Raw genomic sequence first — 26,266 nt, 5'->3', positions numbered from 1 at the left:
GTGATCGTGGCGGAAACAACCTTAGCCCCGTGTATCAGCGCTGAGCCTGCCGAAGAACTATTTACGTGTACGTTTTGAACATTTATTCATCCTACAAACACATTTTTATAATACTTTATTGAAATTCATTATTTCTTATAATAAAAATCATGGTTAATTATTATTTTCTGTTAATACACGATATTTCCAGTTTTGAATAAATTTTAACTAATGATAGATTAAGTAACAAAAGACGCGTCATAGTGATGTTTTTAATTTTTCATTTATCAAATTTATGTATTATCTAGTTTAGATAAATGCAAGCTTAAGATTATAAAATTGAATATTAGACATGGTTTTTCTATCTTTCAGAGTTGGAATAGCGAAAAATTGATTTTAAATTATTAGAATATGTACTAAACTACTTACATTCAGACATGAACCCTCTAGACAGCAGACTCTGAATTTAGTAATCTCTTCAAATTCTCTAAAAATTCTAATGGATAACATTAGGGAACCAATACCGACAGAAATAGTCCTTGACGGTTACGGTCTTCATTTCAAAATAATTTATATTTAAGGTTAACATCAATTTATTTAAGAATATTTAATATGTATAAACTTCTTTAGTATATCTGAAAACTTGCTGAAATTGAAAAATCATGTTTGAGGTTTCAAACTTGTAACTGCTATTTTTCAACTTTACGTAATAAATGTGAAATCTTTTTCTAGAAACTAAACACACTATTAATGTATTTAGTTTAAACTATTATTTATTTAATATATGATGAACGTAATGTATCTATTTATTGAAGGATTTTTTTTAAATAGGCTGTAATTGTTATTGTTTTGTGAGTTAAAAAAAATTGTTATTTTGAATACTGAATATGCATAATAAACGTAATAATATATAATGAAAAACTTAAAATTTATTAAATATGAATTATTGGAAATATATTTAAAATTTGAACAGTTTTAGACAGGATATATGAGGTAAAGTATTTTTAATACATAAAGAAACACTAAAATGGATTTAGGGAGTTGAATTTGTAAAATGTGCAGAAGGGGAACGGGTCTTAGGCATCATTAACCTCTGATTAATAGTGTAGTGGAATAAGTGAAGTGTGAAATCTGTTGCAAATGAGTTGGCACCGTCTTCGCGTTCTCGTTGCCTCACAAGCCACGTGTACACACGTGTCCTACAACCCCCTATTCTTCTTACATTCTATTCTTTCTTTCACTTCGTCGTCTCTCTCCCACTCTTACTATTACTACCAACATTCTCTTCGTTCCCACTCCTGAATTGAATCAGAGAGCATTTGAATCATATTAGCTAAGATGAACCTCAACACGAGCAGTAACTTGGAGACTCGGTCTCTTCTTGATGAGCTCTGTAGCTTCGACAAGAAAGGACTCTTCGATCTTGGACACCCTCTTCTCAACCGCATCCTTGAGAGCTTCGTCAAAGCTGCTGGAGTATTTCTCACAACACCCTTTTCTTTCTCTTTCTTCCTTTTTCTCTGTACAAATATCCTTTTTTTTTTCAGATAGGAGCGGTTCAAGCTGTGTCCCGCGAGGCTTTCTTCTCTGCTGTTGAAGGTGCAACCGACACTCCTCCACTTTCTGTTGTAATTGTAAACCATCTTTGTTACATTATGGAAATGATACGAAGAATGGGATATATCTTGATTTAAGATTTGTATCGTCTTTGTAAATTATTTTTCAATTAGTTCCTTTCTTGTTTTCTTGTAAATGTGATCCAATTTGTAAACAAAAATAATATTATAGAATGGTAACGTATTGATGTGCATGATACGCATACTCATAGGTAACGGGGCAAATAGCAGCGGTTTGCCTGCAGAAGTTTCAAATACGAAGAAAAATCAGTTGCCGGGTCTTAGAGGTACATTATGCCAGATTCATTATCAGTGGAGTTTTAATAACTATTGCATTTTGCTTTTTTTTTCTTTTTCAAATGAAGTGTGGGTCCACCGGAATAGGGATATTTCAAAGAATTGGAGTTGAAAATATATATTAACCCAACAACGAAAGACAAAAAAGAAAATAAATTTTGTCAAATTCTTTATTTCCCTTTCTTAACATTGTTGTACTGAATATCTGTGCGGTGGAAAGCTTTAATTTGTCAGAGTATTGATCTTTTGTTCTTTTCTGTTTGTGCATTTAGGAGAGACCAGTAACAAATCTCTTGAGGCCATGGTGAGTTTTTATTTATATAATATATACCTCAAGTGAACATACCGTATGATTTTTCTTGCTGTTAATTTTGTTGTTTTTTTCTCTAATCCTCAGGTGATGAGCACGGGCAAAGAGTCCTTACAATGGGGTATTGAAATTTCCCTCTACCTAACCAGGATACCATTTGCTTATGTTATATTAAAATGTGAATTTTCTAAAAACAGTGAATGCTTTAAGCTGAGTAATAACTTAGATTTGCCACCAAAGTTACAAATGACAGATTGGGTTTCAATATTTTCTATTTCCCTCTTGTATCTGTTCTATTTACTCCGATGAGTTTGCCAGCATTGCACGATTTTTTCCCCTATTTAAGTGCCAGATGGACCTTAAAAGATTGTTTTGAATGCAGGATTGGCCGCAGGATTGTATTCAGGTCTCACTTATGGGTTGAAGGAAGCTCGTGGAGCTCATGACTGGGTAGCACCTTTTTTCTCTCTCGGTTTCTTTTTAGTAATTGGTTTCATATTTCACATCTCAACTTCAATACTTTAGTATTTAACCAGTATGGCAGATCGGCACATCTGTCTCATTGCCGGAAAAACAGTACCTACTTTTGGGATATTTTGATCCATTCTTGTGGATCATTTTCAACTCTATAATTTTCATTCTCTCCCTATTTTCAGTGAATGACAAAAATTGCTTTTGTGTCTCACTTTTTATTGCCTTTTCTTTTTCTATTGCTTTCAGCATAGTGCTATGTGATCTAACTTCACTTTCTAGTGTTCACTATATTGATAATATAACATGCACAACTATAATAACGTCATAACTTATTGTATTTGATGCAGAAAAACAGCGCAGTTGCAGGAGCAATCACAGGGGCGACCCTTGCCCTTACATTGGATGATTCCACCCATGAACATATTGTGCAATGTGCTATCACAGGAGCAGCTATCTCCACTGCTGCTAATCTTCTCACTGGGATTTTCTAAATGGTTGTCTTGTTCGAGTTGGCTTAAGACAGTAGTTACCTTTTCTTTGCTTCTGAACGTGACAGTAATACATGTTTAAGATGAACTTGCAAGTATTTCCTTTTCAATTTTAGTTGTCACTTGTGGATTTCTTGTCAAATGATTTTAATGCTTTGTTTTCTTTTCTTGCTTATGTAAATCTACTTTTCTCCTTAATAAACATTCATAGAAAACATTTAAATGTAAAATTAAATACTAAATACATCATGCCTGAATTTTGTGGGCAGAATATTTAGTGGATGATTTCCATTGCATTTGATTAATTTTCAATAAGACTTTTGATTCCTATAAGTGAACAGGAAAATGTCAATGAAGCTACATTGTAATGCCCATCTCCATCCACTAATTTCAATTTGTTTTGGATAAACTCAAATGTATTTTTCTACTTCAACTTTTGATCAACTATTCAGCTCCTGTCTTCTAAAAATACCTTCATTGATTTTCCATGTTCTTATGACAAATTTTATACTTTTGTGAGTACAGAAAGACGTAGACACATGCAAATCAGGGAACTTAAATACTTTTTGTCTCATAAAGAGACATAAAGCTTGTACAGCTGTAAATCACTTGTGGGCCCTCTCTTTCAAAGGATTGAAGGTTATTTACACAATTTAAAACTTGTAATGAGTTATATCAATATCAATAAGGTAATATAGTATGAGAGTAAACTTCCTCAATTACGTTAAGTGGTAGAGAACTTCTAGAAAGTTAAATGAAATTGAAAAACAAAAAGGCATTAGAATTTATGGAGGTAGAACAGGGTTTTGGTCTTGACAGACAATTAATGCAATGCAAAAAAACAAAAAAAAAACACACACAGAAGTTCTAAAGCAGTGAAAATGTAGAGCACAACATAAAAAATTTTCAACTCTTCACATCCAATATGTAGCAAGACAAGCATCAATTGCAGAAAGGTCACACTTCTCCAATCAAACAGATACAACATATAGCAACCATTCAAGTACGTTATGTAGGACTACACAAATGTAACTTAATACAGAAATGAGGTTTCACCTTTTATCATGTCAACAAGCCTCTAAATATCATTTCACGAACAAATATCTCTGCTTTATCAATCTCATCCTTTTCAAAGAGAGCCCTGATCATTATTTCGAAAGTTACCGCATTAGGTAAGCAACCATTGTCTTCCATTTTGGACCATAAGATTAATGCCTCATCAATCAAACCCTTTTTACAAAGACCATTGATCATAGTACTATAACAAAATACATTTAAACGATACCCTTTAATTAAAAGATCTTGAAAGGTCTCTTGTGCCTCCTCAAGTCTTCCCCCTTTGCACATTCCATCAATAAGTATATTCCAGGTGTACATACTCGGCTGAATTCCCTTTTCCATCATTGTTTTGAATAATTGAAATGCTTTGTCTAGATGACAGTTTTTGCAGAAAGCATGTATCAAGCAAGTGTAAGTGATTTCATTTGGTTGTTGATTTCTATCATGCATCTCATCAATAAGATCCCAAACATAACTTATTCTTCCAGATTTGCATAAACCATCTATAAGAGTAGTGTAAGTCACTGCATTAGGAACCATGTTCCTCTTATGCAATTCCTGAAAGAGATTCATGGCCTCATCCACTCTTTTACTCTTACATAATCCATTAATCATGATATTGTAGCTGTAAACTGTAGGAGTCACTCCAATTTGGGTCATAACATTAAATATGTGTTTAGCACTTTTCATCTCGTTAGCTAAGGAATACCAATCCATTAAAATGTTAAGTGTAACACTAGTAGGTTTCACACAAGCTTTCACCATCACACTTAGCACATTCTTAGCTTCTTTTATCTTTCCTTCCTTACATAAAGCATCAATCATTATATTATAGGTACAAGCATCAGGCATGATGTTATTTGATATCATTTTAATAACCAAATCATAAGCCTCTTTTGCAAGATTATCTTTGAATAGAGAGTCAATGATAGTGGAGTACATTATCACATCAGACTTACATAATCCGCCTTCTATTATTCTGAGCAACTTGATGGCAGCTTCGGTTTTTCCTACGTTGCACAAGCCATTGATCAAAGTCCCGTAAGTAACTCGGTTAAATCGAAATCCTTGTGCTATTGCGTTGTCATGAAAGGTAAGTGCTTTCTTGACCTCACTATTAAGACAGAGACCTTTCATGAGAGTAGTTAAGGTTATGACATTTGGATGATAACCCAGTTTGAGAATCTTGGCAAGAATAGAGAAAGAGAAGGGCATTTGGCCTAAGTGGCACAAACAATTGATGATGATGCTGAGAATGACAAGATTACTCTGAATTCCTTTGAGCTCCATTTGCTTAAAAAGAGAAATAGTTGTAGAATAGTGTTTCATCCTTGCAAGAGATCCCAAGATCTGCTGAAATTGGTTGATGGGAGGAACAGGGCGCATATGAAACATGCGATGAAATTGGGAGACGACGTCGACATGAACATCAACTGAAGGAGGCTGAGAGTGAAAGGAAGAGAAGGAAGAAGGGTTTGGAAGAAAAGGAGAAAACTTGGAAATGGAAAAAGAAATACAGAACCTTAACTTTGTTATTGGGAGTGACATTGTTAGGTTAACACAAAAGAGGAAGAGGAGGTGATGCTGAAATTTATTAAATTTTATTTTGTAGAATTGGTAATTGAAATTTATTAAATTTTATTTTTTTATAAGCACAAATTGAAAATATTTTTTTTATAAGTAATGTCAACTACCTATATCTCTATAGCTAAAAGAGATTCTCATTTTTTGTGTCATATTTGTTTTACAAATTCACCCTTTAAATAATTTTTTAAAATTAAAATAAATTATAATTATAGTTTTTTTTTTAAATATAACCATTTTATAAGAAAAAACAAAAGAAAAGACAAAAGCTGAAGAAATCATCTTTCTACTACGCATGTCAGCCATTAAATCAATATTATTCTCTAACCTAAATGCATAAATTTATTTTTAGGCATAATGTTCGTATTTAACTTCAATTTTGTAGTTTTCTCCATTAAAGAAGCTCGTGTAGTAGACAAACTTTCAATTGACGAGTTGTAAAGTTCTTTGTTGATTCATGAACTAAAAATTTGCTAATAAGAGAAAGAGAAACAATCATTGAAGGCTTCTACAAATAATGATTGAAGTCTTCTACGAATAATAATTCCACAAATAATAATACAGATCCATATTTTTTACTATACCTTCCTTCAAAATCTAATAATATTTTATTTTTTAATTATTTGATTAAATAATTAATTAAGTCTTTGAAAATGTAAAATACTTTACACATTGTAGAAGCTTAAAATCTGACTTTATCTGTTGAAATGTTGCCATTGTTACATCCTACCTGAGTGAGACCGCTTTGGATTTTAAAAGTTACATATTTATAAAAAGATGTATTAAATTAATAAAATTAATTTTTTAATTTTATTATTAATTATTGCTGATAAAAAAATGTGAGACTATTTCTACTATTTGTAATTTTTAGGACGAACATAATACTAAACTGTACTTTTCAAAATCATAAAGTTTGGACCAATTCGTACTTTTATGTATTTAGAAACTAAATCAAATTTATTAAATTGACAACGTCGTGACCTGGTTGACTAACTTCAAACATGAAAACATGATTAGAATAAGAATGTATATTAATAACAAAAATACTATTTCAAGTCCGTTTCTTATTAGTGGTCCAAATGAAAATTATAAGCTGATTGATCGATGCTCCTTTTATAATAAACAAATATTCTTTTACATTGGCAAAGTAATATGGAATATCTATCACAAATATTCTTTTACATTTGGGGAGGAAGATCACTGCTGAGTTGCTCAAAGGAAACTGCTCAGAGTAATTGGTAGTTTGAGTGTTTCCCATGGAGGATTAATGGAACCTCTCTGTCTCTCTTCTTCACTCAGAAATCGATCAGTGTTAACATACCCACTCAAGTTTAAATCAAATTTAAATAATATGTTAAGAAGTGAATTTTATTTAAATCTTACCATTTACTATTATTAAGTTAAGTGAGAGTGATTAAATCTATTTATTTTTTAAATTATTAAAGACAAGAACTAATTACAATTTTACTGAGTTTAATTCCATATAATATTATACAAAAATTTACGGTAAAAAATTGTTGTGAATTGATTATATATGTCTTTATTCTATTGCTATGACATTTAGAAAAGATAGCTAGATATAATTGAGTTATGAATAGATAAAACTATAAGACTATGGATCCAATTATTAGACCAATGTTCTTATCAAAACGTCATTAACCTTTGAGCTATATAGATGAATTGGGCATGGCACATAAAAAAAATTAAACAAGATTAAAATTGTACTTTGAATTAAAAATATAATTTTTCTTCTTTACCCACTGGTGGATCGTGGACTTGTAATGAATGGATAACTTGTGTCAAAAAGCTCAATTGAATATGACATAACAAAGTTTGGTAATAAAATTTGAAGTTTATCCGTGGAACGTTGATGTATGCATAAATGAACTATTTGCTCTGCTAAGCAATTTTATTTTGTTCATATGTGCGATTAAATGAACTTATCTGCATTCCAAGAATTTAGTGAATGAATATTGCGACTGGTTTTAAGTCTCTGCAACAGATTTGACAATGTTTATTCACACCATGTGAATTGAAGTCATAAAACACAATGAGTTATACAAGACAGCAACATATAGGCAATCATAATAGATGTAAACCATAGATGCAAGAAGCATAAAAAAAAACATATCTAGAATATACATGGGACAGTAACATAGCAGACAATTTCACACTTCTGATGAAGTCCCAGTCTCCCAGGATCTATCAGGTGACCGTTATAGTTTCACTGCAGATCACCTAAAATTTTCAGAAATTGAAAAGCAAAAAAGGAAAGAAGTAGGAAGCAAGAAGTAAAGAAGGGAGAAGTTATCGCATACAAATCAACAATAAATTTCTATGATAATAATTTTCTGATTTTGATATAGTTGCAAATGAATTCCATTTGTGTTCAGAATGTTCTTATGCATATTATAATCCCACAAAGAACTGTATCTTTAAAATGCCACCGTTTACTGCTTGTTACGATACAATGTTAAGTTAATTGCAGTTTTCTTATGAAACTATCAATTGGAGGCACCTCATAACTTAAGTGATAACAACTCAACTATTTTGTAATCATACACACACGAAGGAGGGTGTGATATTGTAGAATTTGTTGAAGTTAAGGTAAAATATTCAAGAGACAGGATGCTGCAGCAAACACCAGAAAGAGTCATGGCATATGCTACAACTTGATAACAAAATATCCAAAATTTCAATTACATTGATTTACTAGTGGGCCCTCTCTTTCAATGGATTGAAGGTTATTTACACAATTTAAAACTTGTAATGAGTTATATCAATATCAATAAGGTAATATATAGTATGATAGTAAACTTTCTCAATTACCTTAAGTGGTAGAGAACCTCTAAAAAGTTAAATGAACTTAAAAAAAAAAAGCCATTAGAGTTTATGGAGGGAAATCACGGTTTTGTTCTTGACAGACAATGCAATGAAAAAAAAAACACAGAAGTTCTATAGCAGTGAAAATGTCGAGCACAAAATAAAAATTTTTCAACTCTTCACATCCCATATGTAGCAAGACAAGCATCAATTGCAGAAAGGTCACACTTCTTCCATCAAACAGATACAACATATAGCAACCATTCAAGTAGGTTATGTAGGACTACACAAATTTAACTTAATACAGAAATGAGGTTTCACCTTTCATCATGTCAACAAGCCTCTAAATATCATTTCACGAACAAATGTCTCTGCCTTATCAATCTCATCCTTTTCGAAGAGGGCCCTAATCATTATTTCGAAAGTTACTGCATCAGGTAAGCAACCATTGTCTTTCATTTTGGACCATAAGGTTAATGCCTCATCAATCAAACCCTTTTTACAAAGACCATTGATCATAGTACTATAACAAAATACATTTAAACGGTACCCTTTAATTAAAAGATCTTGAAAGGTCTCTTGTGCCTCCTCAAGTCTTCCCCCTTTGCACATTCCATCAATAAGTATATTCCAGGTGTACATACTCGGCTGAATTCCCTTTTCCATCATTGTCTTGAATAATTCAAATGCCTTGTCTAGATGATAGTTTTTGCACAAAGCATGTATCAAGCAATTGTAAGTGATTACATCTGGTTGTTGATTTCTATCATGCATCTCATCAATAAGATCCCAAACATAACTTATTTTCCCAGATTTGCATAAACCATCTATAAGAGTAGTGTAAGTCACTGTGTTAGGAACCATGTTCCTTTTATGCATTTCCTGAAAGATATTCATGGCCTCATCCTCTCTTTTACTCTTCAATAATCCATTAATCATGATATTGTAGCTGCGAACCTGATGAGTTACTCCAATTTGGGTCATAACATTAAATATGTGTTTAGCACTTTTCATCTCGTTAACCAAGGAATACCAATCTATTAAAATGTTAAGTGTAACACTAGTAGGTTTCACACAAGCTTTCACCATCACACCTAACACATTCTTAGCTTCTTTTATCTTTCCTTCCTTACATAAAGCATCGATCATTATAGTATAGATATAAGCGTTAGGCATGATGTTATTTGATATCATTTTAATAACCAAATTATAAGCCTCTTTTGCAAGATTATCTTTGAACAGAGAGTCAATGATAGTGGCGTACATTACAACATTAGACTTACATAATCCGCCTTCTATTATTCTGAGCAACTTGATGGCAGCTTCGGTTTCTCCTACCTTGCACAAGCCATTGATCAAAGTCCCGTAACTAACGCGGTCAAATCGAAATCCATGTGTTACTGCTTTGTCATGAAAGGTCAGTGCTTTCTTGACCTCACTATTAAGACAGAGACCTTTCATGAGGGTAGTTAAGGTTATGACACTTGGATGATAACCCAGTTTGAGAATCTTGGCAAGAATAGAGAAAGAGAATGGCATTTGGCTTAAGTGGCACAAACAATTGATGACGATGTTGAGAATGACAAGATTACCCTGAATTCCTTTGAGCTCCATTTGCTTAAAAAGGAAAATAGTTGTAGAATAGTGTTTCATCTTTGTAAGAGATCCCAAGATCTGCTGAAATTGGTTAATGGGAGGAACAGGGCGCATATGGAACATGCGATGAAATTGGGAGACGACGTCGTGAACATCAACTGAAGGAGGCTGAGAGTGATACTGTAAGCGAAAGGAAGAGATAGAAGAAGGGTTTGGAAGAAAAGGAGAGAACTTGGAAATGGAAAAAGAAATACAGAACCTTAACTTTGTTATTGAGAGTGACATTGTTAGGTTAAGGCTAGAGAGAAAGAGGAGGCGATGCTGTTCCGGCCTTTTGTATAGTGATTAATTAAATTATCATATAATTATTTAAAAGATGTTGTTTCTATAAATTGAGATGTTTGATAAATTTTATAATCAAGTAATTTACTTAAAAATTAATTAATTTTTAATTTTTTGTAGAATTGGTAATTGAAATTTATTAAAATTAATTTTTTTTATAAGCTTGAAAATATTTTTTTTATACGTAACGTCAAATACATATATCTCGATAGCTAAAGGAGATTCTCATTTTTAGTGTCATATTTGTTTTACAAATTCACCCTTTAAATAATTTTTTTAAAATTAAAATAATCATATTTATAGTTTTTATTTTTAAATTTAACCATTTTATAAGAAGAAACAAAAAAAAAGACAAAAGCTGAAGAAATCATCTTTCTAGTAAGCATATCAGCCATTAAATCAATATTATTCTCTAACCTAAATGCATAATTTTATTTTTAGGCATAGTGTTCGTATTCAACTTCAATTTTGTAGTTTTTTTCATTGAGAAGGCTTGTGTAGTAGAGAAACTTTCAATTGATGATTTGCAAAGTTTCCCTTTGGCATTTTTGGTATTGGCATTTAAATTTTGGAGGTTTAAAGACATTGGAAGTAAAGAATATGGTGACAGGACTCCCACAAATATAAACTTCTTCTCAAATATGTGAAGAATATGTCATTGGTAAACAACATCAGAACCATTTCAAAAAGCAAAATCATGGAAAGCAAGGAAGCTCGTGCATACAGACCTATGTGGATCCATCACTCTGATGTATGAAGATCTGAATTTTTCAGTCTTTAAAAGTTTCAAAACTCTAAATGAAAAATAAACATGAACTCTAATCAAGTTATTGTGCTGGAGAATACAATTTAGAAGAATTTATTAATTTTGTGATGAACAAGGAATAAAGAAACAATTGACTACAATATACACACCTAAGTAAAATCACATTTTTGAAAAGAAGAATCATACAATTTTGAACATGGTAACTCTTTTTAAAAGTAGTGAAATTCTAAAAGCTTTCTGGCCTAAAGGAGTTAATTGGACCATACATATTCTGAATAGCCAACCAGTGACTGGTAATTGATGTATCAAGGGGTGCTTTTGGTAATCTTGGTGTACCTAGAAATCTTACATCTTTGTATTAATTACTTAGTCATAACTGAACAAGGTATTGTTGAGATTCATAGAGCAAAAACAGAGAATTTTTTCTGGATATTGCATACTGCACCCTTCACCCTAATAAATTTTAGTGTCATATCACAAAACTAAACATTGTTATAACTTTTAAAATAATTATATGCCGACTTATGATTAGATGATAATCTAAAACAAATTTTCTTAAAAACACTAATTGATGCTTATTGAGAAAAATAATAGACATTATTTAATTGTACCAACATTTAAAGATAAATTTTTTCTTAAATGTTTTTTATTTCCCTTCTGAACATGCATGTGAGACTTCATAGGTTTGCCATTGATATAGCTATGACACATTCAAAGATGGAGACTAACGAAATCGTCAATATACCTAATAATTAATTTTCTGTAGGATAAGCTTTTACATCATGGTGCAATAGCTTGTGCATCACGATAGATCCTTTATTCCAAAAGATGCCACACTCAGAATAAGGAATGATGTTTGGCATCAAACGAAAATGTTATTATAAAGAATAAAACAAGCCACATATAAGAGAATAACATTCTCCATTTAATATCATTACTTTTCTATCTCGCTGTCTCTATTAAACTCTCTAGGGTTTGTCAAAGAACCTTCATCCAAAAGTAACCTTTGCTGAAGATGGACGCTACAACGTGTTTATTTTGGCATTGTGTAAGTGCATCCATAGCCACATAACACAGAGTTCCAATACACAGACAAAGTTTCCATCATGGGAAATTGTCACGGTAGCTGCGATTACTCGGAGCGATTTCCTCTGGGCGATTCTTCCGTGGCTGTATTACGCAGAACTAAGAACCGCAAAGGGCATGAAGTTGAGGACACTTGGAAAGCTGATTATTACTCATTTGGAAAGAGAAGCTGCGAATACGAGTTGACCAAAACCAACCGCAGCAAGCGTGAAGAAGAGATATCCATCGATATCTGTGACCATGTATCAAACAATGGCAAGGACGACGTTGATTTTCATATGGACATGAGAGTGGAAGAAGGTCTTGTTTTAGCAAATCTTACTCTAAACGGACCCAGATACCTGCAGCAACTTCCCGAGAGGAAAACCCCTATGGCGCAAGGTGGGGTTTTCAAATCCTCCTCCTTCTTATACGGACGTGACAATGACCGAAAGGGTCTTATTGTCGTTTTAAGGGCAAAGAGAAGAGATAACGATAAGGAGCTTCCTTACATGATGACTGTGAAGCACTATTTTGTTTCTGCGTGGTGTTCTCATGGTGTCTCTCTTCAGGCGAAGATTCGCAGTGATCGGAGTGATGGAGGTTTGAGTTTTGAGATTGAAAAGCCTTACATGCAGTCCAAACGTGAGTTGTTGAGCATGATTGATGATGTTAAAGGAAAAGGGTGGTGCCCTAATCCTACTACTTCTGATTTTCCGATGGAGCTTTCCAACAAAAGTAATGGTAATAATGTCCCTGCCATTAGCTTTGGGGGAAAGAACAATAGTTCAGATGCTGTTCCGGCCTTTTACACCATTAGCGGCAAGCAAAACATCACGTCACTTATAAGCTCGAGTGGATGGACTGAAGGCAATTATAACAGTTCTCTCATATTTCAGGACTGTGAATTTTATGAAGAAGCCGTTGGTACTCTGACGAGATGCCCCTGAGTTGGTAATTTCAACGTTTTCTTGCAGTGAAACTAAGTCAACATATTTGTGTTTTTCAGTCATATAATCTGTTTCAACTATTATCTATTGCCATTATTAGAGGTGACAAAAATGTGCTACTCTGTTTATTTTGTTTCGATTTGTCATTAGTTCATCAAAAAGAGTTAGGCCGCCATAACAAAACAGGTTAAAGCATATCGACAAACTGGTCCGCCAATTTTTTGTCAATTTTTTATTTCTAAAATTTGTTAATATCGACAAACTGTTTTGAGCGACTGACAGACCGACTAAGGAGTATAGTCTGACTTTGTCATCTCCAGTAGTAGTAACTTTGGGTGAGTTTTGTTTTTGTAGTAAGAACTAACATATATAAATATATATTGTCATGGTGCAAATTGTACCTTTTATTGAATTCACTTCTGCTGATGAAAAACGAAAAACGTGAAAATTAACGAAGGCTATATTGATTTCAGACAATAATAATTTCTCATTTACATATTCTATTCAATTGCATGAGTTCATCAATTATATTCTAATCAAACTTGTAACTCATTATAGGTTTGAATTCTGCTACGAATACGATGACCTTGTTTTTAAGTACTTCTGTAAACACTGTTTCAATCTTTGACGCATGTTCTAAATTTAGTTTACAACATACTAAACTTTTTCACATAAAAAATAAAAAATCCTGATATTAATTTGGACAAATAAAAGGAATAAAGTTCAAATACTCTTTATCATCGATATAATTAATATTCATATTCTTTCGTAGCATATACATGATTTTACTTTGGAATTCAAATATCTTCCTTGTCGTTATAATGTAAGATATGCATATTATTCTTTGTCAAATGGAAAACATCAAACGAGTATTTATCAAATTAAAAAAGAAGCATTGGTCCTATATTATGACAGTAACTGTGATCCTAATGTAAAAGTTTTTCAACTCATTATAACCATAATTTCAACGACTTATGGAATATTAGAGGCGCTTTAATCCATTTATACTGTGTGTACATACATGGTCTAAATTTGCTGTAACATCTCCATTAGAATCATGCAAATGAGCAATATTCTTTTACTTATGATTCCATCCATTTGCAATGCAGCACGGCACAGGTGTAAAACAAAACTCGAATCGCACAATCTGACAAGCCACAAGTGGAACTTTTGTTCTCTCTGTTGATTCTTCCTTATTATCTCGTAGCACATTTGCTTGCTTTCTTTGAACGCGAAGAATATGATCGTATCACTTTCACCTAAGATTATATAACTGAGAATACGCACATTCATTAAGAAAGTAAACAATTTCAGAAGCAATAATGCAGATGCACGGAAACACACCAAACGTAAACACTAACGTGATGTGGCTCAAGTCTGGGCCGTTGAATGTGTACAGTGATAAGAAGAGATAGATACATGAACAATCAAACGGGTGAGGAGTGTGTGGTAAGGTGCATTTCATACTTAGTGGGGAAGCGATATCTGGTTTTCACCATAACTGAGACGTACAGAAGCGACAGTGTAATCTTAGTATACGTGGAGGTGAAAGAGGAATACGGAAGGGGATCTTCTGCCATTTTGAAACTGTAGTCGTTGGAAGTTCTACGTCAATCAGAAATAAGTCAATTTATAATACATGAATCGTGTGTTTTCCAAAATGGGGCATCGGATGGAGAATGAGATGGATAACAACGTTGTCTTCCTTAAAACGGATGTCTCAGACTTTCTAATATTATTTAAATTTTTTTTTTTAAATAAATATTTTATGTGTATATAAACCTATTTTATATTTTACCTAAGTGTTTGTATCCAACAATCCTTATCCCACGACCTTCACTGATGTATCTTACCACAATTTATATGGTTATTGTCATGTAGTTTTATAGTTCTTGTCTACTTAAAGTTTAGAGTTTTATATCAATAATGATGCATACAACTCTAATTCTCACAAAGTAGATATATATAACAGTAAAGAGTAAAGAAATACTTCTTGAATATGGTCAAATTATAATTGTGTGGAAAATAATTTTTATTTTAAATGTAGAAAGAAAAACGATCCATCACACCTTTGGATTAATATACACACCTAAGAGAAAAATGTATGAGAAAAGGAGAAACATAAAGCTAACAAAAAATAAATGTAAAACAGGTGTGTTTTAATATATTTTTTATTTTTACTAAAATTTATTAAATATTTGTATTATGTTAATAGATTTCAAGTAAAAGATAAATTTTTATAAAGAAAAGTTAAAATCTGTAATTTTTTTAACAAAGTATTAAAACTTAACCAATTTTAATAACTAACTATTTTTAATAAGTAAAAAACTAAATATTAAAAATAAATAAGATTTGAGAAAGTTGTTTTTAAGAAAAAGAACAATATATTTATTTTAATTTGAATGTATAGATGACAATTCTTCCTAATGACACTTTTCCTCCTTTATTTTCTATATAAACTTTATGAGACTTATCTCATTTACTCAAGTTAAATCTTTACACACTCGTCTCATTTATTCACACTTATTTTCTTTACCACACTAATCTTCTTAATTCGTGTTATCATCATCTCTTTCATTTAAATTCATGTCTTTCATTTACAATTAGCTCTTTCATGATCTATAATTTATTTATTTTTCGTTTATATTTTACATTCTTGAAAAGTAATGCATTGTCTCATAAGTTTTTATTTTTAAATTATATCATTATTCAAGCAAATACAAATTAAATTAATATTAAAAGTAATTAACCTAAAATTAGATAAACTTAAAAATAAATTAAAGGAAATCAACGTAGCTAGGCTTGATTGATACTAAATAATTTCAATTAAAAAGTCAATTTAAAAAACAATGATGAATTGACATTAACTTATTGCTACTTAAAATCAACCTTCAAAAACGAACACAAGTCTAAGGTTTTAGAATCGCCAAAGTACATACAAATTCAATGCTTTGGCTAATTAGCGTCGATGCTACATCAACTTTTGATTGACACTATTATTTTACTGTACTGATTATAAGATTTTTTATGTCTGAAAACTTACTGATATCTTAAGTTTTGAGAAAAAAATATGCCACTTTATCAAAACATAAATGGATGTAAATATTATTCACTAAAATTCTTACAAAACTAAAATATTATTTTATTAAAAAACATGAAAAAGTAAATATTTCTTTCAAATTGCAAGCGGCTTTTAAAACTGAAAATGTAAATAATGCAATTTTTCCAAAACTATAATTTTAATTTCAATGCGTGTATCACTTGGTGAAACCTAATCTCAAGATGTCACCAAATAAAAAAAAATCGTAAGCTTAGATAAGTTGATGATGCTATGTGTTTGTGCGTCACCATATCCGCAAAGATTAATATTAATCACTTCATACAAATTAATGTAAGGAATTTATGTGCACTGAGAATAAGGAATAAAAGTAACTATTGTGAGTAAGCTAAGCCACAGAACACGGAATCTCGCCACTTTTCTTTCTATTATTTTATTAGGTGTTTTTCTTTTCCCACCAAATAAATATGTTTTGCTGGTATTTAATAATTTTTTAAAAGATAAAATTTATTTAATTTAGAAATTAAAAATGAGAAAGACAAGAGGATGTAATAAAAATGGGTAGATATTATTATCTATAATTTATAACAATAATAAGCAGAACTACTTCAATTTATGTATTCTTTAAATATCCTGACCATATCTAACTGGTAATTTCTTCTCAACCATTTGATTGTTGTGTCTCTTTGTTTAACTTTTATTATTTAAGTAAATGAATAATCTATTCTTTTGAGATATTTATGTATTCTTTTATTATATAAATAATATATTTTTATTTCGTTACTGTGTAATTATAGTATGATGCATAATAAGTATATATTCAATTCTCTTACTATCATATAATAAACAAAGATAAAAAGCAATATTAAATTTTAATTTATTTTAAATAAAACATCAATATAATTAAAATGCGAATTAACATAATTCATTTGTAAGTAATAATTTCCATCCAACATATACTCACCCTCTTTTCTCTTATCATAAGAATACTATAAACAATTTAAATACAAAAGGATTTCCTAATTGAAATTTTTTTAGAAATGGTTCTATTCTATATTCAAATTCAAAAGCAGCCATTGCGGAAGATGAACGCTTCCTTCCAAGGGAAATGATTTTGTTTTCTCTTAAAGTGCGTCCTATTTATAAGAAAGCATTCGTATTACCATTATTCACCATTGTGATTAATTTGAGTGAATCCATCATGGGAAACGTTCCCAGTAGCAACAATTACTCTGAAAGTTTTCCCCTGGACAATTATTCAGAGGTTCTTTTTCGTAAAACCAGGAACCGCAAATTGTCTGAAGTTATAAACAATTGGAGTGCAGAATACTGTTTATTTGGAAGGACAAGCTGTGAACTCGAGCTCACCAAAATCACACGCAATAATCATGATGAAGAGGTATTCATCGTAATTCATGACCACACATCAAGCCATGCAAAGGGCGATTTTGATTTTAAGATAAACATCACTGTCGAAAATGGTCTTCTGTTGGCAAATGTTTCTCTGGACGGACCTAGAAGCACACAGCAACTTCCGGAGAGAAAAGTCCCTGTGGCACAAGGTGGGGTTCTGAAGTCCTCCTTCTTCTTATACGGAGGCGACACTGATCGAAAGGGTCTTGTTATCCTTTTAAGGGAAAAGAGATGTGATGATGATGAAGAGCTTCCTTACATTATCACAGTGAAGCACTGTTTCGTAGCTTCGTGTAGTTCTCATGGTGTCTCTGTTGTGGCAAAGATTCGCAGTAACGGCGGTGATGGGGATTTGAGTGTCGAGATTGAAAAACCTCGGAAACATCCGAAAGGGGAGTTGTTGAAGATGTTTGATGATGTCAAGGGAAAGGAGATGGAGTTTGGGAACCAAAACAATGGCAATGTTCCGGTCATGAACATGAGCGGTCAGCAAAACATCTCTGCGGTTTTAAGCGCCGCTGGATACACTAAAGGCGATTATAACAATGCTATCATATTTCGCGGATGTAAATTTAGGTTGAAGAGGAGGAAGTGAAAGAGTGTTATTCTCAAAATGACAATTCCAGCCGCTCAGCGCTAATTCCTGAGGCTTAGCGCCATGACCTTTTTTTTATTTTGTTTTAAAGGTTTTTTTTTTGTTTCTGTTCCTTGTATATCTGTATCTCTTCTTCTCTTGTACATACGCTTTTCCACATGCAGAAATAAAATTTTCAGCTTTCATCTCTTAGTTTCATGGAAAGTCTATGGAACATCACAGATACTATCATCGTCATGAAGAAAATGTTCAGCAGTTGGTACTTTGAGGCTTTGAAAAGTTCCTAAGATGGTATCATAGCTAGCTATTATGTATTTGATAAACCATGTAATGAGAAAAAAAAACAAGAAAAAGAAATGTTCTCGTTATAAACTTTTTAACAAGAACATTGTCTCCAATGAAGAAAGTATTGTCTTGACCTACTCTGTAATAGTGTCATATTAGCTTGCATGCTTGTATTAATCAATCTTGCACATTGTGCATTAATGAAAAGTTGGATAACCCGTTTGAGTGTCAAAGACATTTATTTAACTAATATTCGTACAAACATTGGCTTTTTGCTATACAACGTTGAGTTATTATGTTTCTCAACTAATTAAGGCAACCTCATATGCAAGTTGATCATCATGTTCTCATATATTTAGAGGAATCTCCTCGTATTGACCTCCTTTTTCCTTCACAAGAGATAATGTTTGCATTTGAGTTTGTTCAAATTTTGATTGGGTCTGTTATAGTAATCTTAGACGTTCTAAGTTCTAAATAATGAATCAAGGCCAACTCCTAGATCGCCTAGGTCGACTTAGACCAACATAGTAATAGATTCACTGAGTTTCAAAAAACGATATTTGGTTATCAAATTACTAGTTTTTAAAGTCTGTTTTCTAGTAGTTTGAATCTTTCCCTTGAGGGATTTATTTTCCAAAGCCATCGATTTACCCTACTTAATTTTAAAAAAGTCTCTCTATAAATACCAGACAACTATGACCAAGTGAAAACACTTCATCACACAGACTTAAAATTACTAAATTTTGAATCGGAATTCTCTTTCTGGATTACGTAGAATATCTTTATTTGCACTTTCATTCTAAGAATTATTATTGGAATAGCCATGAGTGGAGCGGAGGGAAAGTTGTCCATAGTGCCTAAGAACAGTTTTTATCAAAAGCGGTTAAGAACAATTAAACGTAACAAGAAAGTCTGAAAAAAAAGAAGAAGGAATAGTAATATCAAATCAAGGAATGGAACAAACATGAAAGAGGTAAGTGGGATGAGAATAAATGCTATACCCTTTAATTATGTTTGTTTTTTCATTCTCTATATTTGTATTTCTTATCAATTTCATTTACTATTTAGGAAGAAGAAATTTCATTTTAGTAAAAAAAAAGTATTTTCCTTATAGTTATAATTTATAAAAATAATTGATTCAATTTATACAAAAAAATAAATTTAAATATTAACAAATTATCTTGTCAAATTCACTAAAAGCGGACACGAAAGCTTTAAATGATGTTTTAGAATTTAAAAAATAAAATAGTAAAATTCTCAGTACGTATATGGAAGCATATCAGACCACAAAAATATGCTAGATGCTGATAAAAAATTAATAAATAAAAATAAAAATATGCTGGATAACATTTTTCTAGTTGTAAGGATTAAATATGCTCCTTGTGGCTCTTTTAACATATAATTCTTTGCATTCTTTTAACGCTTAGTTGGAATCGTAAGTTCAGTTTTACCTATAAATGAAGATGCGGGATTAGAGTTAGAGCAGACGATAAAGACAGTGATAAACATTTCAGAGGCAATATTGCTTCAATTTACTTTTATTTATAATCATAATTTATATAAAACAATTGCTTCAATTTGTGTAATAAAAATTAAATTTAAATATTCAAATACTATCTTGCGAAATTGACTAAAAACAGATAATAAAAAAATTTAAATGATGTTTTAAAATTTATAAGAAACAATAAAAATTCTCACTAAGTATAGTGGAAATATTGGACCACAAAAAGATTCTGGATAACGTTTTCAAGCTGTACTGTTAAATATGCTTCTTTGCATTGGTCTGTGCGTAAGTTCAGTTTTACCTATAAATGAAGATGCAGGAAGAGAGGATTAGAATGAGAGCAGACGAGATAAAAAAATAGTGATAGGCAATGCAAGGAAATAAGAGTGTTGTGAGGCTCAAATCCACCGGTTTTCCGTTGGAAGTCAACACCAAAAGGCTGAAATACAACTATGAGGGTGGAACCACCGGGTTCTCTTCGGAAATCACATACTCCCTCGGTATCACCCTCGTAACTATCAACATAACTCAAGAGATTTGTTCCGGTCGTGTGAAAGCTGTGTACATCGATCTCTCCGAGGTCAGTGGTAAGGATTCTTTCGCTAATCTGAGCCTGCAAGTCACGAGAAACAACAAGTACGGAATTTTATGCAATTACATGAACACCTTATTCGGGGGCTCCTATGATTCGTTCAAGGAGAATTACTGCGCGCCACCTTTACCAGATAGAGAAGTGATTCGTTACATTTGTCATGATAGTGGTTGCGGAGGGTGTTTCATTCTAGAAAAGAAGAAGGAAGATGGTGCGGTGATAAAAATGCAGGCTACTCACGATTTCATAGTTGGCGAAGAGACCATGCACGTGAAAGTGAAAATAAAAAATAATGATGGTGTGAGAGAAGAAGGGTTGAATGTTGAAGTAGAAGGACCGATGAAGCTTACAACGGATTATATGAACCATGTGGTTTCGAACATGACGAGGAAGATGCGAAGTGCGATTGAGGCAAGTACTGAGGCAAGTACGGTTCCACTTGTTAGAAACAGCCCCGCTCAATCATTTGTTAGAAACAGCCCTGCTGAACCACTTGTTAGAAACAGCTCCGCTCAACCACGTGTTAGAAACAGCCCTGCTCAACCACGTGTTAGAAACAGCCCTGCTCAACGTTCGCCGAAGGGTGGTGGCGAAGAGGTTGATGTTTCTGACGATCGCGTGCATATATATGCGGGGGTTTTCAATTCCGCTCCTTTAGAAGAATATTAACATGTTCCTGTGGATCCCCGTACGTATACACAAAGCAAGGGCAGTATGTCGTGAACAAGAATAAGGGTTGTGAACTAGTTAGTATGGTCTAAAAAATGTCATTTCCCATTCCTACTCAAAACCTGATGTTAATTAGATTGTTTTTAGGTTGGTGTAATAAAAAGTGGGGTTGTGAATGTGTCAATTTACTTTACTTTACATAAACATTTTGTAATGGCTACTACTTAATCTTAAGAAGTTTATCATTTTGTTAATCTAATAGAGAATTGAAAATGATATTTTGACATTTTTTATAGACCGATTTATCTATTTCACTCGGAGAGTCAATCACACAGAAAGTCAACTATGAGAATTTCAAAACAAAGTTAGTCAAACGGTCACCAACCAAATTTGTAACCGTTTAAGTACCTCACACATTAAAGATTTCACAATTCGATTAGTAAGGTAAAAACATACTTACGACCGTGATTGGACAAATCTTAATCAAAAGTCCACTTCAAAACCTATAAATATAGAGATAAGGTCACTAGTAAAAAATCGCATTTTTAACTTGCACATTACGCTTCAGTTTTTCTGGAACCGAAGCGTATCAAAACGCGGTGGTAGTCTCGTAATTTTTAAAATAGTATATACCTCGGTTGTTAAGCAACTGGTGTCTAAAAAGAATACCGCTTCGGTTGTCAGGGTGAACCGAGGCATAAACCTCACGTGGCAAAGATACTAACTCGGTTGGCAGATGGACCGAGACATATGGGCTTGGACTGTAGGAAACATAGCCTTAAAGCCAAGAAAACCTAGCCTCTGGGAGGAAACTTTTCCCCAAAAACCTAGCACCTCCATCACAGATCCACCTCGCGTGCCAGTTTCTCTCTCGAGAGCGCATCTCCTCATCGCCAACCTCCATCACAGATCCACCTCTCCTCCGCACTGTAAGTCTAGTTTCCTTCACAGATCCAACATTCTTCTTCCATATTTTGCCTTTCTTCAGCCTTAGCGACCATAAAACCACTTTTCTATCGATTAAACCTGTTTCCCTTTGTTCATTCCTCTTTTCCACCGTTTAAAACCTTGGTTCCACCGATTAATCGGTCAAGATAGTGACTCTGCAATTGGATGACGAAATGGATTTGGGGGTTCTACTTCTTAGTTTGCTCTGCGGCTTCTGATTGCTCGCTAGGAAAGAAGAGAAAGAAAGAAAGGGAGCATCTTGATGGAGTGGTTGAAGCGTCCTCGGTAAACATTGCTCCAATCTCCGCCGGACTTCAACCTCAGCCGCTCGGAGAAGTTGTCGGTGGCAAACAAGATCTCCTCCGCCGAAGGTGCAGCGCGTGTCGGCGAGCCTAGCCGCCGCTCCTCGATCTCCCTCACCACCGTTCTCTCTCCTACCGCCCTCTGGAGCTACGTCTCCGCCCGCGTCTTGGCCAGCGTCCATATTTGAAGCCTATTGGAGAGCTCCGATTGCACCTCCGTCAGGGGCTTCTGATTGGGGTTGAAAATTTGGGTTGTTAGTGCAGGTTGGAGTTTGGGTGCCACTGGTTCGTGATAATCAGAGGATTTGGTAGTGAGAACGCGTTGATGGAGTTTGGGTGCCATTGGTTCGTGATAATCAAGCCACATATTGTTTTTTTTTGTCTCAAAATTGTGTTTCTGTCTGTTTTCTTCCTTATGTCATTCATATCTTCTTTCCTTCTTTTTTCCAGCACAATCATAGGTTCTATTTATATGTACTTTATTTGTTAAGTTTGTGGCTTCATACTTTTCATTGAATAGTGAGAACTCAGCACCAAGTTTCATATGTGGATGGTTTTCCTTTTCAGTATGTTATCTTTATATTTTAGTTGCCAATGGTAACGAGCTTCTTTCTTGCTATGTTTGAACAAGAATTCTAGACTCGGGTTAGATTAAAAAGAGCATAGAAAAATAGAACATAACGAGGAAACGATCTCGGTTGAGATTAAAAAATTAAAAACACTTTATTGCCTCAGTTGTCTGGAAACCGAGGCATAATCTGAATTTTTTTGACTCGGTTCAAAACTGAGGCAATGCCTCGGTTGCGGAACCGTTGTCGTCTTTTTCCTTGACTGCACTAGTGGGTAAGGAATAGATAATTGCATTTATTAGACATCTAAAACTTAACTGTAATAATCGATTGGTTTAACTAAAAAACTAACCCCAGTGTCGCAATATCTTTAGCAAATCGCCAGCGCTCAGATTCGGACTTTACAAGAGAAGATTCAATATATAGGATATTGGAAGAATAAAAATAATCTAAACTAAGTGGAGAGGTTTAAAATATGAAGATATAATTTTTAATCCTATTTACCCAAACAGTCACCTCTTTTTTTATTTACAAATACAAAAGTTCATTAAAAAAATACAGTGGGTTGTCAAATGATTATGTTTGGTATCAAACAATTTTCTTCAATAGTTAAACTATACTTTGACACTGAGATTTTTCGTTACATTTATTTGTACGTGAGACGTAATAGTGTCGACATCCAATTTCATTCAGATAAATAAAAATATGATATAAATAAAAATGGAGAGAATTTAAAAAAGAATAAAAAATAGAATAAATAAAATTAAAAAAATAAAATAAATGAAAGAAAAGAGATCTAGTTAATTTACTCGAATAATTTTGACCATTTTTTGTAGTTTATGATGTTGGAATCACGTCCAAGATCCTAAACTTCTTCCCTTTAGGAAGACCTAATTTGTAAGGGAAAGGGAACACCTCTTTTTGAGCTAAATAAAAATCTTAGAGAAGAAGAGAAGAAAAGGTAAAAAGAAAAAGGTAGTTGGAGTATAGGAAATGAAAAAGTGATAGAGAAGAAGGAACAAAAGAGTAAATGGAAGTAAAATTATTCATTTATTATTTGTGTCCGAAGAAATAAGCAAGTAGAGTTACCAAATTTTAATATCACTTTTAATTTCCTTTTATTTACATGACAACATTAATCATTCTTTTTCTCTAGGCTTAATACCTATTTTGGTCCCTCGAATCAGGACGTTTGTTCAAAGTGATCCTACCTTTTAAAATAAATTTAAAAATGTCCAAATTTGTGTAAAAACTGTTCAAGTTAGTTCTTTTTGCTTATGGCACTAAAAAGTTAACGGTGTAGCGACCCCCTGACCAAAACTTAATGAGTTGTCCACTTCTTCATTTGCGTGGCACGTTCAGGAAAAATGACATGTCAATTTTGAAATTTTGAAAAAAAAGTTGATGAGGTGGAAATGTTTTGACATAGAGTTAAAAGAAAAGGAGTTGACTCGGGATGAACATGCCAATGAAGGCTTGACATGTGGCAGCCTTTTCTACCCAAATTAGGGTTTCAGAATTGCAAAGGGAAAAGTTGCTTGCCTGTGCCGCGAAGGGATTTCTGCAAATTGATGGCTTGAAGCTCACATTGGCAGGATGAACTCTTGCGATGGCTGTAGCGAAGCTTGCGATGACATGGTGGCGTAAGAGACGAACTACACGAGACTTGGTTATGTTCTTTTACAAGTACGAGACACGATTAGGGTTTTGTTTCGCGTAAAGGAACGCTGGTCTCGATTGGGTTTCAACTTGGTTTCCTTTGTAGGTTAATGAAGATGGTGGAGGACGAGGTTGCACCATGGAGACGAACATGGAGGCTGGCATGGTGTTGGCGACGCAGCAGCTTGTGATGAAAGCGCGATTCTGGTTTGATGGAATTTGATGGTTGATGCAAATGAGTCGCGGTTGTGTTTTGTTTTCTAGTCTGGTTGGAGGTTTCGCGATTTGGGGATTCTTCCTCCTTACTGCTGATGTGCTTGCGTCATAACATTTCCACCTCATCAACATTTTTTAAATTCAAAATTGACACGTTATTTTTCTCAACGTGCCACGCAAATGAAGAAGTGGACAGTACATTAAGTTTTGGCCAGCGAGACAGCTGCACCGTTAACTTTTTAACGCCGCATGAATACCCGCTTAAAAAATATCCGCGGATATTTTAAAACCCGCGGATACCCGCAAATATTTTAAAAAAATATATTTTAATAAGTTATTAAAATAATTTAAATAGAACTACAAAAAATATATAAAATATAATATAAATTTAATTTAATTTAAATTTAAATTCAATTTTCATTAAATTTAATCTTGTAAAATATAAATTAATGTTAATTTTAATTAAATTTAACATAATAAAATATAAATTAAATTTTTATTTTTATTTTTTCGGGTATCCGCGGGTATGGATAGTATAATACCCGCACCCGACCCGTTTATAAGCGGATATTAAAATATCCGCTACCCGCGGGTTGCGGGTAGTAAATATCCGCGGGTTTTAACTATCCGTCGCGGATTTGATCCGCAAATATTCGCGAACGTGAATTTTTTTACCATCCTAGAAGTCGATGAGTATATTTCTTATATTAGAATACTTTTAAATTTAGATTGTTATCAACTTAAACATCAAAATAGACTCTCCATGTATCAATGTATCAATGTATCAATGGAGTGATTTGGAACGAGGAGAATATGGTGGAAAATAAACAAATTAGAGATTGACTGATAGACAAACCCGAACATCAAGAAATAGAATGTGTTTGAATCCTGTGGAAACAAAATATGATTAGAAAGACAAGAAAAAAAATAAGAAATAGCAGGATCAAGGAACAGAATAAACATGAAAGAGGTAGTGGGATGAGAATAAATTATATTTCCTTTAATTATGTTTTGTTTTATTCTCTATATTTATTTTTCTTATCAATATACTATTTAGGAAAAAGAAATTTCATTTTAGTAAAAAATAAGTTATTTTACTTATAGTTA

At 32.9% G+C, this 26,266-nt stretch overlaps 6 protein-coding genes across 6 annotated transcripts; 4 read left to right on the top strand and 2 right to left on the bottom strand.

Moving 5' to 3' along the window:
- The first annotated feature begins 1,229 nt into the window (after positions 1–1,229).
- On the top strand, positions 1,230–3,306 carry ATOEP16-2 (Mitochondrial import inner membrane translocase subunit Tim17/Tim22/Tim23 family protein). Its single transcript, XM_047311984.2, has 7 exons — positions 1,230–1,455; positions 1,527–1,578; positions 1,808–1,882; positions 2,165–2,196; positions 2,290–2,323; positions 2,585–2,652; positions 3,024–3,306. Exons 1-7 carry the CDS (start codon positions 1,318–1,320, stop codon positions 3,165–3,167), a joined length of 543 nt encoding a protein of 180 aa, XP_047167940.1. The 5' UTR covers positions 1,230–1,317; the 3' UTR covers positions 3,168–3,306.
- A 754-nt stretch (positions 3,307–4,060) lies between these two features.
- Positions 4,061–5,777, bottom strand: LOC124836745 (uncharacterized). Its single transcript, XM_088105749.1, has one exon. The coding sequence runs from the start codon at positions 5,769–5,771 to the stop codon at positions 4,227–4,229; it is 1,545 nt and encodes a 514-aa protein (XP_087961875.1). The 5' UTR covers positions 5,772–5,777; the 3' UTR covers positions 4,061–4,226.
- A 2,002-nt stretch (positions 5,778–7,779) lies between these two features.
- LOC124831425 (uncharacterized) lies at positions 7,780–10,540 on the bottom strand. The gene is made up of 2 exons (XM_088105748.1): positions 8,952–10,540; positions 7,780–8,034 (listed from the first exon to the last, which is right to left on the bottom strand). The coding sequence occupies exon 1, from the start codon at positions 10,509–10,511 to the stop codon at positions 8,958–8,960; it is 1,554 nt and encodes a 517-aa protein (XP_087961874.1). The 5' UTR covers positions 10,512–10,540; the 3' UTR covers positions 7,780–8,034; positions 8,952–8,957.
- Positions 10,541–12,277: 1,737 nt separating this feature from the next.
- LOC148203209 (uncharacterized) lies at positions 12,278–13,544 on the top strand. Its single transcript, XM_088106526.1, has one exon. The coding sequence runs from the start codon at positions 12,441–12,443 to the stop codon at positions 13,347–13,349; it is 909 nt and encodes a 302-aa protein (XP_087962652.1). The 5' UTR covers positions 12,278–12,440; the 3' UTR covers positions 13,350–13,544.
- Positions 13,545–17,498: 3,954 nt separating this feature from the next.
- LOC124836715 (uncharacterized) lies at positions 17,499–18,607 on the top strand. The gene has a single exon (XM_047311893.2). The coding sequence runs from the start codon at positions 17,516–17,518 to the stop codon at positions 18,413–18,415; it is 900 nt and encodes a 299-aa protein (XP_047167849.2). The 5' UTR covers positions 17,499–17,515; the 3' UTR covers positions 18,416–18,607.
- A 1,890-nt stretch (positions 18,608–20,497) lies between these two features.
- On the top strand, positions 20,498–21,719 carry LOC124836725 (uncharacterized). Its single transcript, XM_047311904.2, has one exon. The coding sequence runs from the start codon at positions 20,575–20,577 to the stop codon at positions 21,463–21,465; it is 891 nt and encodes a 296-aa protein (XP_047167860.1). The 5' UTR covers positions 20,498–20,574; the 3' UTR covers positions 21,466–21,719.
- Positions 21,720–26,266: the final 4,547 nt, after the last annotated feature.

This window comes from Vigna umbellata, chromosome 2, assembly GCF_029865625.1.
Source record: "Vigna umbellata cultivar VRB3 chromosome 2, Vumbellata_1.0, whole genome shotgun sequence".
NCBI classification, from domain to species: Eukaryota; Viridiplantae; Streptophyta; class Magnoliopsida; order Fabales; family Fabaceae; genus Vigna; species Vigna umbellata.
The sequence above is the reverse complement of the archived record's forward strand: the minus strand, read 5'-3'. Positions and strand labels throughout refer to the sequence as shown.

What these genes read in the sequence shown, in the direction of transcription:
- ATOEP16-2 (XM_047311984.2), top strand. Translation starts at nt 1,318, where the DNA reads ATGAACCTCAACACGAGCAGTAACTTGGAGACTCGGTCTCTTCTTGAT. An exon ending in GCTTCGTCAAAGCTGCTGGA is followed by an intron (nt 1,456 to 1,526) that starts GTATTTCTCACA and finishes TTTTTTTTTCAG; the next exon opens with ATAGGAGCGGTTCAAGCTGT. An exon ending in TTTCTTCTCTGCTGTTGAAG is followed by an intron (nt 1,579 to 1,807) that starts GTGCAACCGACA and finishes GCATACTCATAG; the next exon opens with GTAACGGGGCAAATAGCAGC.
- LOC124836745 (XM_088105749.1), bottom strand. Translation starts at nt 5,771, where the DNA reads ATGTCACTCCCAATAACAAAGTTAAGGTTCTGTATTTCTTTTTCCATT.
- LOC124831425 (XM_088105748.1), bottom strand. Translation starts at nt 10,511, where the DNA reads ATGTCACTCTCAATAACAAAGTTAAGGTTCTGTATTTCTTTTTCCATT.
- LOC148203209 (XM_088106526.1), top strand. Translation starts at nt 12,441, where the DNA reads ATGGGAAATTGTCACGGTAGCTGCGATTACTCGGAGCGATTTCCTCTG.
- LOC124836715 (XM_047311893.2), top strand. Translation starts at nt 17,516, where the DNA reads ATGATTTTGTTTTCTCTTAAAGTGCGTCCTATTTATAAGAAAGCATTC.
- LOC124836725 (XM_047311904.2), top strand. Translation starts at nt 20,575, where the DNA reads ATGCAAGGAAATAAGAGTGTTGTGAGGCTCAAATCCACCGGTTTTCCG.